An 18,038-nucleotide genomic window follows, 5' to 3' on the forward strand; every position below is an offset into this window, starting at 1 on the left:
GGATTACAGGCATGCACCACCATGCCTGGCTAATATTTTGGTATTTTTAGTAGAGATGGGGTTTCACCATGTTGACCAGGCTGGTCTCAAACTCCTGACCTCAGGTGATCCACCTGCCTTGGCCACCCAGAGTGCTGGGATTACAGGCGTGAGCCACCACTCCCGGCCTTGAATGGATAAATCTTAAGGGATATTTTTGGAAAGGATTTTCTAAAAAATACCCATGTCTCTACACTATTGCAGAAGGGCTTTCAGTTTTGATGGCAGCCTTTCAGGCCAGCCTACACGCAACTAAACTTTTCCATAACAGCATCACACTTACACAAGAAGAAGGTTTTATAATCCTGTTTCACTTGCCGTTGTTTAACATAGTTCTTCCTCCTTAACATTCAAGATCTGAGCACGATCATGTTCTTCTTTTTGTTTTTGTTTTTTTTCTAAATCAAATTGAAGTGAGTCACCTCACCTTGGGCCAAAGTTGGACAGAAATCTATTCTTGGCTTTATTCCCCACCCCTCCACCGCCTTGGAACCTTATAGAACTTTGTGTGGTTTAGGAAAATGAGGGCAAGGCCTCAGATCTTCAACCCATGACAGTTGTATGCCCAGCTCCCTGCCTTCCTGTTTCACCCCCAGCTAGGGCACAGGACCGACTACTGTGCTCAGAGAGGTGCCAGAGCCTGTAACACCCCCAGACTTCCCAGATCCAGCCACATCCACCCCAGAGCCCCAAAAGATGATCTTCAGACAGACCGTTAAAACACAAGCAGCTGGTCACTTCCCTCCTGACCAGAACCCAAGATGGCTGTGGTCTCGCTGAGACATGTTGGTCGTCATTGCCTCCGAGCCCACTTGAGCCCTCAGCTCTGTATCAGAAATGCTGTTCCTTTGGGAACCACGGCCGAAGAAGAGATGGAGCAGTTCTGGAATAAGAACACAAGAACACAGGTTCAAACTGCCCCATATCTCCCCACTCACTATCTACAGTTGGTCTCTTCCCATGGCGATGTCCATCTGCCACCACGGCACTGGTATTGCTTTGAGTGCAGGGGTCTCTCTTTTTGGCATGTCGGCCCTGTTACTCCCTAGGAACTTTGAGTCTTACTTGGAATGCATGAAGTCCCTGTGTCTGGGGCCAGCACTGATCCACACAGCTAAGTTTGCACTCGTCTTCCCTCTCATGTATCATCCCTGGAATGGGATCTGACACTTGATGTGGGACTAGGAAAAGGCCTGAAGATTCCCCAGCTATACCAGTCTGGAGTGGTTGTCCTGGTTCTTACTGTGTAAGGCTGTAGGGCTGGCAGCCACGTGAAGAACAGAGGCTCCGAGCGTTATCTTCTTACACATTATTATATTCACCCATCTTTCTGTTTGTCACTCTTATCTCCAGCGTTGGAAAAGTTCTCCTTATTTGTTAGATCCTTTTGCACTTTCAGATCCCCTTGGAGCAGTAGAGCACCTTGTAGAGCTAACAGTGGAAAAGGGCCTAGTTTTTCCCTTGTTTCTAAAGATGGGGTGGCTGAAAAATTTCCCCTTTTTTGCCCACAGCTTGCCTCCTCTGGGCCTAGAAGCAGTTATTCTCTCTCCATATTGGGCTTTGATTTGTGCTGAGGGTCAGCTTTTGGCTCCTTCCTCCTGAGACAGTGGAAACAATGCCAGCTCTGTGGCTTCTGCCGTGGGGGCTGGGGGTGAGGCTTTGGGTGCCACTGCCTGTGGGTTGCTGGCTTAAAGGACAATTCTGTTCATTGGTGAGAGCCCAGGCCATTCACACCTACGCAGTGTTATTGAAAGAAGAGAGGCAGAGGTGGAGGGGAGTTAGTCTATCCCAGCTAGAGGGAGATAAAGAGGGCTAGTTAGTTCTTGGAGCAGCTACTTTGAGGAGAAAATGTATAGCTTTTGACACAAGAGGAAGATCCAGTAAATTATCATTGAACATATTAAAGGTTATTTCTTTTTCTTACAAAACACACACACACGCACACACGCACGCAGCTGATGATTCCACTTTCCCAGCCCCGGCCCTGAAGGGGACCCAGAACTCTCTGCACAAAGGCCGTCCTTCAAGGGGAAGGTGAAAGAAATGGAAAATCACATTTTCATTCTTTAGCGTCTCCATACAACAGCCAGAACTGGGCGGAAGCTAATTATATCAGAAGCATACTCCATGTTGCTGCATCAGCTTTGGGATGTTCATTTTTAAATTTATTTATAGCTTGTCTCGTTCCTCAAAGGAGTTCAGGCAGCTACAAAAATAAAGACAATAAAATTGAAAAAAAATTAAATTAAAAAAATCATGACCAGGGAAAATGTGCAATAGAATGAAGTGTCAATTATTACATTTTCTGACTGCAAAATCTCCTCTGCAGCTGATGCACCATCATTTACTAAAACAGCCCCTCTTGTTGGACATTTCCAGTTCATTTCGTCTGGGGTGGTTTGTTGCTGTTGCTGTGGTTGTGGTTTTGTTTTATTGAATTTTGTGTTAGCTGCAGCTAATACCATCTAGCTGATGGCTTTGTGCTGCTCTTGAATGATTACTCAGGATAAATTCCCTGGAGACGGATTATAGGATCAGAAGGTCTGAACTTCTGTGTGGCTCTAGCTACAAAGCACCAGACTGCTTTCCAAGAGCATTGTAGCAATTTATAATCCAACACTCAGACTATTTTTTGGCTGGGAGTCAAGTCCCAGAATGCGAAGGAGGGGTCTTGGCCTGGAGCGGAGGCTGAGGGATGGGTGCACAGGACCCCTCCTTATTGGTTATTTATGGGGATGGGCCAGGAGGAGCAGAAGAGAGGCCCCTGCCCTCCCAGTTGCTCCTTGAAGTGACTGGCCCTATGGGGGAGGGGCAAAGCTACCTCACATTTAGAGTTATATAGTTGTTGATGGTCAAGGTCCTAGGTCTAATGGGCATCCTTCTCCCTCTCCTCCTCGGCCAGTAATGGCTACACTATGTCCTATGTCCCAGATCTGGGTCCCTTATGCTATGGGAACACCAATAATATTTACGCTGTCTCCTGGCAGAAACAGTGCAGGAGGGCTGTGGCATGGTAGTGGGCCCTGGAAACCATCCAGCCTTCATGAGGAAGAGCAGTTAAAGCACAGCCATGTATGATGTTGGTATTGATTAAAAGCCTTATGGGCAGAGAAATTCGCCATCTGCCAGGGCCCCAGCCATGTAAGGGCTCCAGCCATACATCCTCCAGGAGACTGGGACCTCTCCAATTGCAGGAGCCTTGCCTTCCCCATCAGATCAGGAATTATCCAAGGATGGGGACAATGTCCTTCCCATCTGCTTGAGAACTCCTAAGGGGCATGTTCTCTGTCTCCCCATTGTATCTGGAACTTCCTGGGAGCATAGCTCCTGTCTACTTCCTCAGACTGGAAACCCCCTTAGGGCAGAGGCCATGTCCTTCTACCCACTTGGGGTTCCCTGAAGTTGGGGGCCACATCTCTGACGTACAATGCTTTGAATGTACTGATTGCTGCAGGATTCTTGGAGTAAATGGGCGTCAACTTCTTGGAATGGTGTTGACCATCTGGACTTCATCAGATTGTCCAAGACTTCGCCATTCACTAGACAGGGGCCATGTGCACAGGCAGAGCCCTGGCCTCTGGCTTCTGGCTCCTGACTCCTGGTCCCTCTGCTTTAATTTGGCTAATGGCAGAACCAGACTCCTTTCTGGGCTGCCCTGGAAGAGGATCCCTGAATGAAGGAGGATAGGATGGGAAGGTGGCAGCTGGCATGGTTGCCTCTTATGCCATGGGGGGGCTGCTCTCTCTGGAAATTTAGGCCTGGGTTCAGGGCACTGTTGAGCATTTCACACCCCAGGCCAGAGGAGGGATGAGTGTGGAGCAGGGCTCAGCTAGTAGCCCATGAGGTATGATGTGTAGGTAGCACCCGGGCCTCACAGAGCCTGTTACCCATGTTATCTCCTCTGACCTTGGAAAGAGCTGGGGTGTATGAACAAGAATTTATAAATTTACAAAAATCAGATGAGGAAACTGAGACATGGGGAAGGTAAATGACATGCCCTAGATTACACAACTTATAAGTAACAGGGATTCTGCCCTTCTCTCACACCAAGTCCCACTCTCTTTGCTTCTTGAAGTCCCTGTGACTGATCTAAAGGCCACAAGTTTAACAGAATAAGGAGGGGGGCTCTGTTGCCGCAAACCAGTTGCCCCACCTGCACACAGACTCTAAGGGACATCCTGCTTTAAGCTGTCCTTAGTTACTAATACCTTAGAGCGAATGAGTTTGAAATTTTCTCAAGAGCCATGGGAGATTAGGAAGCCTCTAAGCTTCATAGAGAGCCTGGCTTGGGGGACACAGGAGCCAAAGGCAGAGGAAGAAGTGGCAGCTTGGTGCCCCCAGAAACACGTGCTTCTGACCTCACAGTTGGCCACAGACAGCCAACTCTCCCATCCTTCTCCCACCACTTTCCCATGGGGCTAACTTCACCCTGTTCACACACAGTGACTTAACAGCTTAAGCCCCAGATTTGGGAGCCGGGGTACCTGGGACAAGAGTCCTGAGGGAAACAGGGTGAGGAACTGGAGGTGCCACAGGGCTAGAATTCTGCCCCTAGCCTACCGGAGCTGTGCCCCACAGGCTGGCACCACTGGGCTGTGCTGCCTCCAGCCACCCAGGACATCTCCATGTGTAGCTGTCACCCTCCTCCTGCTAAACTCATACCTGTGCTTCCTCTGCAGTTTTCATGAACACGGCCATCCCCATTGCAGCTGTCCTCATAGTAAGTGGATCCTCTCTCCATCTCTTGGGGGTAGGGTGGAGGGGGAGGGCATCTGCAGTGACAGGCTGCCCAGGTTTGGCCTTTCTGCACAGGGGCCTCAGAAGACAGGCTCTGCAGCCAGACTGAAAATAAGATCGAAAGTTTATAGAGGGTGCGGCCACTCCCCAACTCCAGCCGGACAGGGGCCTCTGCCTCCAGGCCTGGAAGACCGGAGGCTTAGCATTTAGAGAAATTAAACTTTCTTTTAAAAAATAGCTATACAAATTTTTCATTTTTAAAGTGAAACGTGTATTATAGAAATGATGGGAAATCCAGAGTAGAAAGTGCAAAGAGAATTAAAATCACCCGTAATCCCACTGGTAACATTTTTAATGTGTTTCTTTCCAGTCTTTTTTTAAGGCCTATGATATGTCATTTTCTACAAAAATAGGAATGTGCTGCGCATGCAGTTTTGTAACCTACTCTTTTAAATTTAAGAATATGCCACACACAATTCTCCATGCCATTAAATATTACAATGGTGGCTTTCTAAAGCAGTTTCATAAAAGCTGTGTGGGAGCTCAGCCATGGGGGGCAGGCAGCGTGCTCCTACAGAAAGGCCTGGGCCCCTATGAGCCTGCAGCCCCCTCACCCAGCCTCCCGTCCCTGTCTTCTGTGATGGCTGCAGTTCCTTAAAAAGATCTACTTATTTCCCCCGGGGCCGGTGTCCCTGAGCTGTGTAGAGTTCACAGCCTGTCGGGTACGCTTGGGAATTCACTTCCAATGTGATTTATTGAGCTGGTTCCTGGCCTAGCTCTTGGCAGAACTGTGGGTAACAGAGGCCACTGAGCCAGCCAGGTGGCAGGGGCAAAGCACTGCATGACGAGGCGATGGTTTCATAATCACTGTGTTTATGTTATCCGGATGAGGACTGGGGAGATGAGCACCCCACCTGCTGTCTGCGGAGGGGGCAGTGCTAACCTAACCCTGGGCAGGACAGGGAAGGAGCAGCGCCTACTCTCCAGCTTGAAGTCCTGAGCTTGTTGGGGATGTTTCCACGAGATGACTATGGGGATGATGAAGGTGTCTCCAACTGAAAGGCCCCCTTAGGAGCCCGTTCCCTGCCAGTCGTCTCGTTTCCCTTCCAGTGCCGAGCATTTCCAGTGTGGGAGGGACCCACACCCTGGGTCACCCTGGCCTCACTTGTGCCTCTGTCCACAGACCTTCGTGGGCCATGTCAGCTTCTTCAAAGAGGCCGACTTCTCGCCCTCCGTGGCCTTTGCCTCCCTCTCCCTCTTCCATATCTTGGTCACACCGCTGTTCCTGCTGTCCAGTGTGGTCCGATCTACCGTCAAAGCTCTAGTGAGGTGAGGGGAGGGTCCGGGCGAGGGCACTGGGCAGGCAGGTCCTGTGTCAGCCTCAGGGCTTGCTTGAGTGATGGCCAAACCACAGCTGTTTGGTCCCGGGACATACCCCCATTGCTGGGCCTTGCTGTAGCTGGTCCTGGTTGGTCAGAGGGACATTGGCCTGTATGGTTTCCCAGCTCACCATCCCTAAGCAAGGACTTGCTTACATACCTCCCAGGAGAGGGGACTCACTGTCACTTCCACGACAACTTTAAAAAAAAAAAAATCAATGTTGAGCCAAACGTGAAATCCTCCTAAATTCTACCCACTGGTCCTAACTTCGCCCTCAAGAGCCACCCAGAATGAGGCTATCCCTTCCCCACGTGGCAGCCCCTCGGATATCAGAAGGCATCCACTGTGTCTGTCTTTCCCAGGCCAACTATCCCCTACCCTTTTCACAGCCCCTGAGCCCTCCACAGCCTCAGCCAGTGAAGCAGCTTCCCCCAGGCGCCAGGTCCTGCTCTGATTGGCCCACAGCTCTTGGAGGCTCCCACTTCTGGGCTCTAGAGCCTCTGCCACTGTCCCAGAGGCGTTGCCCTCTTGGGAATGAAAGCCTGAAGGTAGATAGCTGAGGCTCTGGCTGGGAAATGCCATATCTGGAGTGTGAAGACATCCTTGAGCCTCTGAAATAGCTCTGGCTCCTTGAAAGCAAGAGCCTGTCATGCCTCTGTGGAGGGCTGGCTTGTCCTTACCCATGGCCAGAGAACCAGTCAGTAACAAATGTCCTCTGTGTCTTCAGCCTTGAGGAAGGTGACACCCCTGTCTCATGGGACCCTGGCAGGTCCTGGGAACCTGTCTCATGGGACTCTGGCAGGTCCTGGGAAGCTGGAAGGAAGGAGTAGCTGTTGGAATGAAGTAGCTGATAGAGAGGATAGCTTGCAGGAGGAGGCTCTAGCATGGGTTCAAAGATGGAATGGGGCATAACTCAGCAAAATTATGCTCTAAGGAGTATCTGACCAGGGAGTAGCTAGTTAAACAGGGATTCGCTCCCATTTCCATGGTCGGCTGGGCTGACTCAGTTTCTTGGCCATGGTGTTGTGGGGTCTGATGATCACCCCTCCTCCACCACCCACTCTCCAGCCCTATGATTCTATGTAGAAACCACAGATTTAAGAACGCTGCACCTGCCCAAAAACTGTTGCACTGATCCCAAAGCATTCACATTTTCAAACACTCTGGATCCCACTGTTTCCAGGAATGGAACACCAGAGTAGCAGAGGCCTTTTCAGTGACAGAGCTCAGGCTCTGGCTGAAGGTGGGCTCAGGACACTACCTGAAGCTTCACCCCAAGAGATGAGGGCCAGCTCCATCCTTCCCAGTCACTGCCTGCAGGGGAGGGAGACTGGACAGGGGAGGAAGGCAGAGTCTGGCGGTCTGCCCCTCCCATCTAGGGGGTGGCACACAGAAAGGGTGACTCCAGGCCACAGGCTCACTTACAGCCCCAGAATAACCTTGCCTTAAGGGCGGATGGCTTGTCTGCCCCAGGCCTGTTGGATATTTAGCAAAAGAGACGAAAGGGGAATACAAACAATCCTGAGCTTCCCAGAAAGCTTTCACACCTCCAGGATGGGAGAGAATGAACTGGAAGAGTGACGCTTCCAGTGCCTCCTCAGGTCCACAGGGAAATCTGGACAGGGGAGAGGGTAGGAATAGCCGCCTCCCCATGAGTAATGACACCTCCCCGAGCAGATTGTCAGGGGGATCCGATTACATAATGCTGCAAAGCAGTTAACATGGTGTCTGGCATATAGTATATGCTCACAAAATACTAGCTATTGATTCTTCACCAATCCTAGTCCTAACTAACCTTAACCCTGACCAACCCAACACCAAGCATCCTTCAGTCTAATAACCCAGACTAACCAACTTCAACGTTAAACTAACCCTAAAACTAACCAATCCCACCGCCAATCCAGACCCCAACCGTCTCCAGCTGACTGGTCAACCCTAGCAAACCCTGGTAACACCAATTACCTGCCCCCATGCCCACTGGTCTGCCCCCTTCAGTGTGGGCTTTGTCGGACTATACTTCAGGCCTGAGAACCTTCTCAGAGCTCTCTCTCAGGCTGTGCCCTCTCCCCTCCCCTCTGCCCCTGGCAGGGGTGGGGGGTGTCTCTGTGTTTCCCGAGCAGCGTGCAAAAGCTGAGCGAGTTCCTGTCCAGTGCAGAGATCCGTGAGGAGCAGTGTGCCCCTCGTGAGCCCACGGCCCAGGGTCCAGCCAGCAAGTACCAGGCGGTGGTGAGTGTCCGGCCTCCCCTTGCTACTCCCAGCATGGTCCTCTAAGGCCCAAAACTCGGGCCTGCTGTGTCGGACATCTGCCTTTTTTCCCAGGAAGAGGGGCTCCCTTCCCTACACAGCTCCCAGCCCAGTGGGTCCTCACCTCCAAACCACCCCCAGCCCCTCAAGGTCGTGAACCGCAAGCGTCCAGCCCGGGAGGATTGTTGGGGCCTCACTGGCCCACTGCAGAGCCTGGTCCCCAGTGGAGAGGGCAATGCTGACAACTCCTGTGTCCAGGTGAGTCCTAGATTCTGCTGCCCCATGCCCGGCCACCCAGCACCAGCTCCCAGAGGGAGCTCAGCACCTGAAAAGCCGGAGAGCTGCATGCTTAGTCCTCTGCAGAGGTCACCCTGCCTGCCTATAGGGTCCATAGGAGTCCAGAAACCAGGGACAATCAAGCATGAGAAGGCCAGTCTCCCACTCCCCTGCTCTGGAAGTGATCTAGGGACTGGAATCAGTGTCTTTCGGCTTTCCTGGAGGAGGGGAGGCCAGAGACTATTCACACAGGGAAATGGCTGCCTTTCTGTTCTCTCCTGGGCGGTGGGACGCACCTAATGAAGATCACGGGAGGCTACTTCACGTGGACCCCAGATGGAATCCCCACACTGTCCAACATCACCATTCGTATCCCCCGAGGTATGGCCTAGTCCACCCCTCCAGCACGCCCCTCCCCATGCCCCACTGAATAACATGGGGATAAAAAGACAAAGCTGCATTTATTGAGTACCTGCTCTCTGCTCATTCTTGGTGGGTGCCTTGGGTATACTAGAGAAGGAGTAGACTACATTCTAGAGGCTTTCGTGTGCTGGGTAGGAGTGCAGCACTAAGGACAGGGTAAAATTGCCAGCCTTAATGTCAAACCATCCATTGCAGACAGTATAGGTAATGCATAAAAAGATCAGATGTGGGTAGCCAAGGAACGCAAGTGGAAGAAGTGGAGTTTCTGAGAATGGACAAAATCTCTGAGGCTACGAGGCAGGAGGACTTTCTGGCAGAGGCAGCCATGAGCAAAGTATGGGGGTGGGTTGGAGGTGGGACCCAGGATGGCGTTTCTTGGGACCACAAGGAGCCTGGGCTCACACTAGGAGCATGGGAAAGAAGTGGGTGCTTAGGAAGGGTGGCGGGGCAGGAAATCGGAGAGGGGGGAAGGACCTGGGGAGCCAGAGGAGGATGTTGATTTCCAGAAGGAAAGGCTTAAGGAGGAAGAGGACTTGTTGGGGATTCTAGGTAGGAAGAAAGAAAACAGGGGCCCCAGGTTTGGGTGCATCTGTCTGTCTGTCTTTCTGGGTGATGGTTGTTCAGACTCCCCCTGGCCCCACTCCCACCTGCCACCCTCCCTCCCTGCAGGCCAGCTGACCATGATTGTGGGACAGGTGGGCTGCGGCAAGTCCTCGCTCCTTCTAGCCGCACTGGGGGAGATGCAGAAGGTCTCAGGGGCTGTCTTCTGGAGCAGGTAATAGATGTATCCTCAGGGCTCAGTTAGTGGAGGGGAAACCTGCTTTCAACCATCCTCCTTAGTTGAGGATGCACACACATTTATTGGAGGGCCCACTCTGTGTTCAGTGAGGACTCAATAAATGCTGCTAATTGTTATTCTCATCATCATTGCTAGTACGTATTCAACTCTTACTATGCACAAGTTCTTTGCTAAGTCCTTTGCATGCATTATTTCATTTAATTTTTATGATAACTAGCAAGGTCCGTACTGTTCTCAATTCTCATTTATAGAGGAAGGTTAAACTTGTTGCCCTAATTCACACAGCTAATACGTGGCAGAGCTGGAATTGAAACTCAGTTCTGTCAGACTAAGAATCCCATGGTTACTCAGATGCACCATAGTAATTTCCCAGTGTGGGAAATTACAACACCAATATTGGTTTCCAGCTTGGTCATGAGCTGCACTCACATACACACCATCGGTGGGTGTTCTGAGGATCCAGATGTAACCAATAGATGTTGATTTCTGGGCAAAGATCACTGTCTTAATTAAAGAGCCAGAACCCCAGGCTGAGTCAGTCATGAATCTATTATTTATACCCACGTACTTCCAAGAAGCACTTAAAACTAGTTGATAAAAGATGCATTTAAAAATCAAAACCACAATGAGATACTATTTCACACCAGTTAGAACGGTGATCATTAAAAAGTCAGGACACAACAGATGCTGGAGAGGATATGGAGAAATAGGAACGCTTTTACACTGTTGGTGGAAGCGTAAATTAGTTCAACCATTGTGGAAGACAGTGTGGCAATTCCTCAAGGATCTAGAACCAGCAATACCATTTGACCCAGCAAACCCATTACTAGGTATATACCCAAAGGATTATAAATCATTCTACTATAAAGACACATGCACACGTATGTTTATTGCAGCACTAGTCACAATAGCAAAGACTTGGAACCAACACAAATGCCCATCAATGATAGACTGGATAAAGAAAATGTGGCACATATACACCATGGAATACTATGCAGACATAAAAAAGGTCGAGTTCTTGTCCTTTGCAGGGACATGGATGAAGCTGGAAACCATCGTTCTCAGCAAACTCGCACAGCAACAGAAAACCAAACACTGCATGTTCTGACTCATGAGTGGGAGTTGAACAATGAGAACACATGGACACAGGGAGGGGAACATCACACACTGGGGCCTGTAGGGGGGTGGGGGGCAAGGGGAGGGATAGCATTAGGAGAAATACCTAATGTAGATGACAGGTTGATGGGTGAAACAAACCACCATGGCATGTGTATACCTATGTAACAAACCTGCACGTTCTGCACATGTATCCCAGAACTTAAAGTATATTTAAAAAAAAAAAAAAAAAAGATGCACATAAAACAAAACCTTTTAAAAAGGTAAGAAAATACGAGTTGAGAAATGAAGAGGGTAAAAAGATGTTCAGCAACCTGGGCAGAGGATAGCTATAGCCATCAACATAAACTCTGGTTCTGCACCCTCTGGTAGCCAAGGGAAAAAGGGATCTCTGGGCTTTGGAACACTCATTTAGGAATAGAAGTTGCAGTCAATCAGCAGAAGGGCAAGATTTCCCTACCAACCATTTCTAGGGGAAAATTATTCAAGGTGTCAGGTTATTCATAAGCGTGAGTACAGAACCCAGCAGGGAGAAAGACTTTGGGCCCAGTGTCTGAATATCAGCATGCACCCCCATTTCCTGCATTTCCAAGATGTCCCTGAAAGGTGTGTCCAAAAGATGGCAAATTTCCCTCCTCCGTGGGGCTGTGGGCTAGCAGATGAGCCCCCTGGGTCTCCCATCGCCTCCCATCAGGAGCTGCGATGTCTTTGGGGGCAGAGGGATCTTTGCCTCCATTCGCCATCTTACTTGGGAGATTTCTCAACATAGCCTGACTGGGAAGGCCCAGGTATTCAGTTTGAGATCTTATTGCTTTATTCCGACTGCCTCTGCAGCCTTTGGAGGGAGGAGCCCTTTTCTGATGTCCAACTGATGTCTGCAGCAAGAAGACAAGAGTCCCCAGTGCACTGTGAGCTGAAGAAAGTAACCAGTATTTATTGGGCACCTCCTATGGGCCATGCCCTTTGCTAAGTGCATTGTCAACATGATCTCATTCAGCCTCCTACTGAGTTTAGGAGGGGAGTGTTGTTACCTCATTTCACAGAAGCAGAAACTGAGGCTCGGAGAGGTTGGGTGACTTACTGGTCAGTGTGTGGAGCACAGACTCTGCCCATGTTCTTTCCCTCAAACCTGGTCACTGCTGGGGCCCCCAGGGCCCAGTCCTAAGGGTTATTGTCCAAGGTAGTGGTCCATGTAGTAGTCAGGCTGGATCTGGGCCCTCCTCCAGGGCGGGGCTTTTCCAGAAGGATTGCAGGGCTCAGACACTGGAGCTGCCCCAGGCTTGACCTGCTCAGCATGGATGTCAAAACCCACTCTGAACCTGGTCCCTTTGCCCTGCTTTCTTCTCCTCCCCCACCCTCATGCCCTCATGTGGCATCGTGCCAGCCTCAGCACCTCTCGTTGTCCTCTGTAGATGCAGCAGGCATGATTGGCAGGGGTCAGCTCTGCCCTGCCTCGGTCCCCACCTCTTCTCCAAGCTGTGCCAACCCTCAGGGTCTGACTGCTGCCCCTCTCTCTTAGGAAACCTCTGCCCCAGCCTGGGGAACACAAGGAGCCTCTCCAAGACAAAGGACCTTAAGCACTTCTTTTTTTTTTTTTTAATTTTATTTTAGGTTCCAGGATACATGTGCAGAGTGTGCAGGTTTGTTAGATAGGTATACATGTGCCATGGTGGTTTGCTGCACCTATCAACCTGTCATCTAGGTTTTAAGCCCCAATGCATTAGGTATTTGTCCTAATGCTCTCCCTCCCCTTGCCTCCCACCCCCCGACAGGCTCGCTGTGTGATGTTCCCCTCCCTGTGTCCATGTGTTCTCATTGTTCAACTCCCACTTATAGTGAGCACATGTGGTGTTTGGTTTTCTGTTCCTGCCTAAGCCCTTCTTATAGGCCAGGCACTGTGCTGTGCAGGCACCTCATCACCTCAGTCAGTCTACAAAAACTCAGTGCAGTAGATATTATTATATCCTCATTTATCAGATGAGGAAACTGAGGTGAAGCAAGTTGCCCAAGGCCACCCAGCTGTTAAATTGCAGAAGTGGGATTTGCACCTAGGTGCTCAAGTGCATTGGTCGTCCACCATGTGCTCAAAGAGAAGGGGCACAAGAGCATCATGAAGAAAACATAGCTAGCCTGACAGTCCAAAGGCCAGCAGCCACTGTGGCCCTGACTCACACACACTTGCCTCCTCCCAGAGCCACCACATGGGTCCTCACAGCTCTGTCCTTATCAACACTTACTCTCCTTAAGAGGCAGCCTAGGCCTCAGCTCCCAGCTCTATTCGAGGCTCGCAGAGGGGCGGTAGTGAAAGGGGTCTCATTTCTCCACGATCCTCTTTGCTCTCCTGCCCAGTCCCGGGCCAGCTTCCCTCTCAAGCATAGTGAAATACATTTGTTAGCTTGCAGCCAGCCCTGGGAAATCATGAGAATTTGTTTCCAAGTCAACTCACGCTCCAGAGTCCACAGTGACATATTCACTCGTCTGGTTGAGCACCTAGTGTGTGCTAGACCCTGTGACAGCAACAGGACTGCGAAGGTAACTAAGACATGGCCCCTGCCTTTTTTTTTCTTTTTTTTTTTTTTTTGAGACAGAGTCTCGCTCTGTTGCCCAGGCTGGAGTGCAGTGGCGCGACCTCAGCTCACCACAAGCTCCACCCCCTAGGTTCAAGCGATTCTCCTGCTTCAACCTCCTGAGTAGCTGAGACTACAGGTGTGCAACACCATGCCGGCTAATTTTTTACATTTTTAGTAGAGATGGGGTTTCACTATGTTGGCCAGGCTAGTCTCGAACTCCTGACCTCCTGATCTGCCCGCCTAGGCCTCCCCAAGTGCTGGGATTACAGGCGTGAGCCAGCGCAGCTGGCCAGCCCCGCTTTTAAGGGAGGGGAGAGGAGAGCTGGGCCTTAGAAGAGCACAGAGGAACCACAATTGACTCTGCAGTTAAGGAGAGGAGGCTCACTGTGGATGTGGTATTTGAGCCTTGAAGGATGAGTATGGTTTCATCAGGTAGAAAAGGCAGGGGTGGGAGAGGGAGGTGTTCCAGGCAGGGGTGATAGTGTGGGCAAAGGCTTGCTGATATTAAAGTACATAGTTCTGTGCACCTCGAGTACTGGATACATGGGAGGCATTATGAAAGATGGGACTGAAGAAGTGAACTTGGCTTAGATCCCATGTACTAGGTTTGAGAAGTAAGATTTAGCCCAAAGTTTGCAAAAGAACCATGCTTGTGATAAAGGATGATGAATTGGGGAAACAGAGGAAAAGGCAGACAGACAGACTGTAGGAAGGGAAGCGTTAGCAAATAATCATAACACAGCGTGAAGTGTGCATTAATACTATTTGTTCATTCCAAGTATTGATGGAGAAGAGAGGTAGGTACTGGGCTAGGAAACAGCTTGGGCAAATGCATTTGGAAATGAGAGACATGTCAAGATGCATTATAATGGCAGCCTCTTGAAGGTCTTAAGTTGTTTCTGGTTCACTCATTTCGCAAATGAATTCATTTAGCAAAAGCACTATGGATACAGTGCTTACCTTTAGGAAGTAAGATTTAGCCCAAATGCTGCAGAAGGATCATGCTTGTGACAAAGGATGATGGACTGGGGAGAGAGAAGAAGAAACAGACAGACAGACTGTAGGAAGGAAGGCCAGTCTGGAGCTCCTTATAGTGGCTAGGAGGAGGAGTCTAGGCAGATACGACTCAACTGGCTTCATCTGCTGTTTGTCTCTCAAAATCTAGACATGTGCACTGCTCTGGCTGGCCCACCTATCCTGGGCATTGAGTTAAGTGTGGGGGCTGTGTGTTGAGAGTCCCCCTCCGTTACTGGCAGGAACTCCACACCTCAGACATTGAGCCCCAGGTCTGCAGGGAGAAGACGTACTTGCAAAGTGAACTAAAAGCGAAACAACCTTTCACCTGGCAAGCCCTCCCGAGTCTGCACACCTGCAGCCAGAGACGAGGGTGATGCCAGGCTGCTGCTCAGATGCTTTTCAGCCATACCCAGGCCAAGACCTAGTGACCAGGCAGCCAGAAGGAGTTCCAGGAGGCACAAGGAAGGAAGTTGGGGGATTAGGAGGCCCAGAATGGAGAATGCTCTGGGGAGATGGGTGCTCTGTTGGTGCGACTGTTCATTTATTCCTCCAGTGACCACGTGAGCAGTATGGCTGCACACACAGGCTCTGGAGCCAAGCTGCCTGGGCTCACATTTGGTCTCTGTGCTTTGGAAAATTTCATAAACTTTCTCTACCAGTTCCCCTTATTACCCGTAAGATTGATGTGAGGATTAACCTAGCATGTAGTAAATATCCTATAAATATTATTATTCAACAGTGTACTTCTTTGCCAGGAACAAAATTCCCCTATTCCTCTTTAAATGTACTCCAGTCTGTCTCCTGGAAAAGATTCTTGTGAGCTCCCTGGGGACAGGAACCATATTTTATTTGTCTCACTATATCCATAGTGGTTTTTGCTAAACGAATTCATTTGCTAAATGAATGAACCAGAAACAACTTAAGACCTTCAAGAGGCTGCCATTATAATGGATCTTGACATCTCTCTCCTTTCCACATGCCTTTGTTCGAGCTGTTTCCTAACCCAGTATTTCACTATCCCTCTTCTCCATCAGTATTGGGAATGAGCAAATACCGTTAGTGCATACCTCACATGGTATTATAATTATTTGCTAATGCGTCTGTCTCCTCCATGACTCTGAGATCCTTGAGGGATTATTCCATGTTGCACCCCAGGTGCCCCATGCAGATGTGTGTTTTGTGAATCGTTCTGTGTAGGCTACAAAGGAAAAGGCCTGGCACCTGCCCTTGGGGGCTCACCCACCCAGAGTGGACAGAGGTGTGCAGACAGAGCCACAGGGTGGGCATGAAGGGTCCATCTGCTGAACTCCTGCAGATGCAGCCCTGAGCTGGTCCCTCGTGTCAGCAGCCTGGCTCCTGGTCTCAGAGAGAACTGTGTGGTTCCCAAGCATTTGCTTTAGGAAGAATCACCCTCCCCTCCCTGGCTCTCTGCTTGAAGGAACTGTCAACCTGGGAATTTGCAAACTCTCTCTTTTATCCTTAAGAGGAAAATGTTTTGGTCAAAAGTCAATATTAGCAGATACACTTGGGTGAAATTCTTTCCCTGGAAATAAGAATAGAGTCATTAATATCCACAGTAGAGTGACTTTAAATGCTCCCAGGGGATCAGCAGGAACCAGGGCCGTGAGGAAAGGATCAGGGTGGGGAAGAGGCTCCCACTTCCCTGTGAGGAGCTGCAATGCAGTCTCACTGGAGCTCGCTGCTGCAATGCTGTTGCCTGTGGTGGTTGGTGTGGATGCTGCCTGCCAAGAGCCCTGACTCCCCAGGAAGAGAGAAAAAGAATTCCCTCAGGATGACCCTGGTCTCATCTGCCTGTACAATTCCTGGGGCCTTTGGGGAGCTGAAGTCAGGGGCTCAAGTGCCCCTGGGTTTCCTGGAGGAGGCAGGTGTGGTGAGACAGCTGACAGACAGGAGAAGGGATGCTCTGTGGAAGTGACCATCCGGGCGTGGGAACCAGATGGCCCCTGGCTGTAGTCCTGATGCTGCCACTTGCTAGCTCTGTGACCTTGAGCAGGTTACTCCACCTCTCTGAGACAGACTCACTGTCTGGACAATGAGTAAAATTCTACCTTTCCTCTCTCAGAGATTTGGCTTTGGGACCCAATGACATCAACTGGAAAGGACCCTGTGGGTGAAAGGTAACCTTTCAGAATAGCGACAAGCCTGTCTGGGCAGGATGAATGGGCTGTGGAGCCCTGTATATCCTAGCTCACTCTTTGAACCTCAGTTTCCACTTTTTCCCTTTTTATTTATTACCGGGTCTTAAATGAGTGTTGGGGGTATTCGATTCCCCCTCTCCCTGTACTTTTGTGGCCAAGCACTGAGCTGAAAAGACAATTCCTCCTAGTTCTTCAAGCCTACAACCTGCCCCCTAACCAGCTGTGAGCTGTAATACATTCTCCAGTGTCACTGTGAAGTCTGTGCCTTCACCCCCGTTTTGTAGATCAGGAAACAGAGGCTCCTCCAAGTAAAAGGGCTTGCCTCAGATTTCACAGCCAGTGAGTGGAAAAAGCCTCTGGGATTCAAATGTCAGAGCCCATATTTTTCCTACTTCTCGCACCTGTTATCAAATGCTGCTTCTTCCTTTAACCTACAGTTCCCTCCCTTCACCTCCAGCGTCTCAATGCTTCCCACTCTTTAAGGTTTGGTTCAGTTATGACTTCTTCTATGAGGCTCTACTCATTTTCTCAGATTTCTTCCTCCTCCAAATTTCTTTTAAAAATTATGTTTTTTCTCTGACTGTAAAAGAATGCACATTACATTAGAAAAGAAACACAAGCATACAGAACATAAAAACCACCTAATATCCCCTCATCCAGAGGCTTCCAGTTTTTTCTTTATGCATTTGCATATGCATTTGTGTATACTTTTCCCCAAAATTTCTCTGATACTTTGTCCTACTTTTCTTTTGGCCCTCATAACTTCCTGACTTCGGTACCTGTCTGATTTGCCCTACCAGAGTGTGAGCCCCTGGAAGGCAGCCTCTGTGCCCTGATTCAGGCTGCCACACATATGCCGGCTCCTAGTGAGCTGGAGGGAAGGACATGCGGTTGGGGAACTTGGAGACTCATGCTTTCAGCTGTGTACTTCATCCCTAGAGTGCAGGCAGAGGAGGAATCGAATGCCCTCAGCACTCTTGTAAGGACCCCAGCAATCAGTGTGAGAGGGTGCCTGCCAGACATACCATTCTTTACTTTTCAGCTTAAAACAGATACAAAGCTTTGGGGCGGCTCATTGGAGGAGACTTGGGGCTACACTGGAAAGAGAAGAACGTGGATTCACACCCCGGCTTCTCCTCTTCCCAGCTCCGTCACATTTGCAAACTCTGAGTCTCAGTTTCCTCATGTGTAAAATGGGGATAGGGTTTATAGGGTTGTAAGGATGAGATGATGAGTTGTTTGCAAACAACTTCTCACAGTGCGCAGGGAAGGCCAGCA

At 49.9% G+C, this 18,038-nt stretch overlaps 2 protein-coding genes across 4 annotated transcripts in view; both read left to right on the top strand.

Annotated features, from left to right (window-relative positions):
* The window catches only part of ABCC8 (ATP-binding cassette, sub-family C (CFTR/MRP), member 8), a 100,758-nt gene that overhangs the window by 42,291 nt on the left and 40,429 nt on the right, over positions 1-18,038 (top strand). For all 3 annotated transcript variants that reach the window (XM_011992945.1, XM_011992946.1, XM_011992944.1), the window contains exons 11-16: positions 4,719-4,759; positions 5,960-6,105; positions 8,277-8,382; positions 8,542-8,658; positions 8,982-9,057; positions 9,769-9,874. In XM_011992945.1, coding sequence (XP_011848335.1) covers positions 4,719-4,759; positions 5,960-6,105; positions 8,277-8,382; positions 8,542-8,658; positions 8,982-9,057; positions 9,769-9,874 — 592 coding nt within the window. The remainder of the gene's footprint in view (positions 1-4,718; positions 4,760-5,959; positions 6,106-8,276; positions 8,383-8,541; positions 8,659-8,981; positions 9,058-9,768; positions 9,875-18,038) is intronic.
* On the top strand, positions 801-1,289 carry LOC105548772 (succinate dehydrogenase cytochrome b560 subunit, mitochondrial-like). Its single transcript, XM_011992960.1, is given in 3 exon segments — positions 801-877; positions 987-1,219; positions 1,222-1,289. Coding segments are annotated over 3 exon segments (378 nt in total).

The sequence above is a fragment of the Mandrillus leucophaeus genome, unplaced genomic scaffold (assembly GCF_000951045.1).
Source record: "Mandrillus leucophaeus isolate KB7577 unplaced genomic scaffold, Mleu.le_1.0 Scaffold420, whole genome shotgun sequence".
Lineage (NCBI taxonomy): Eukaryota > Metazoa > Chordata > Mammalia > Primates > Cercopithecidae > Mandrillus > Mandrillus leucophaeus.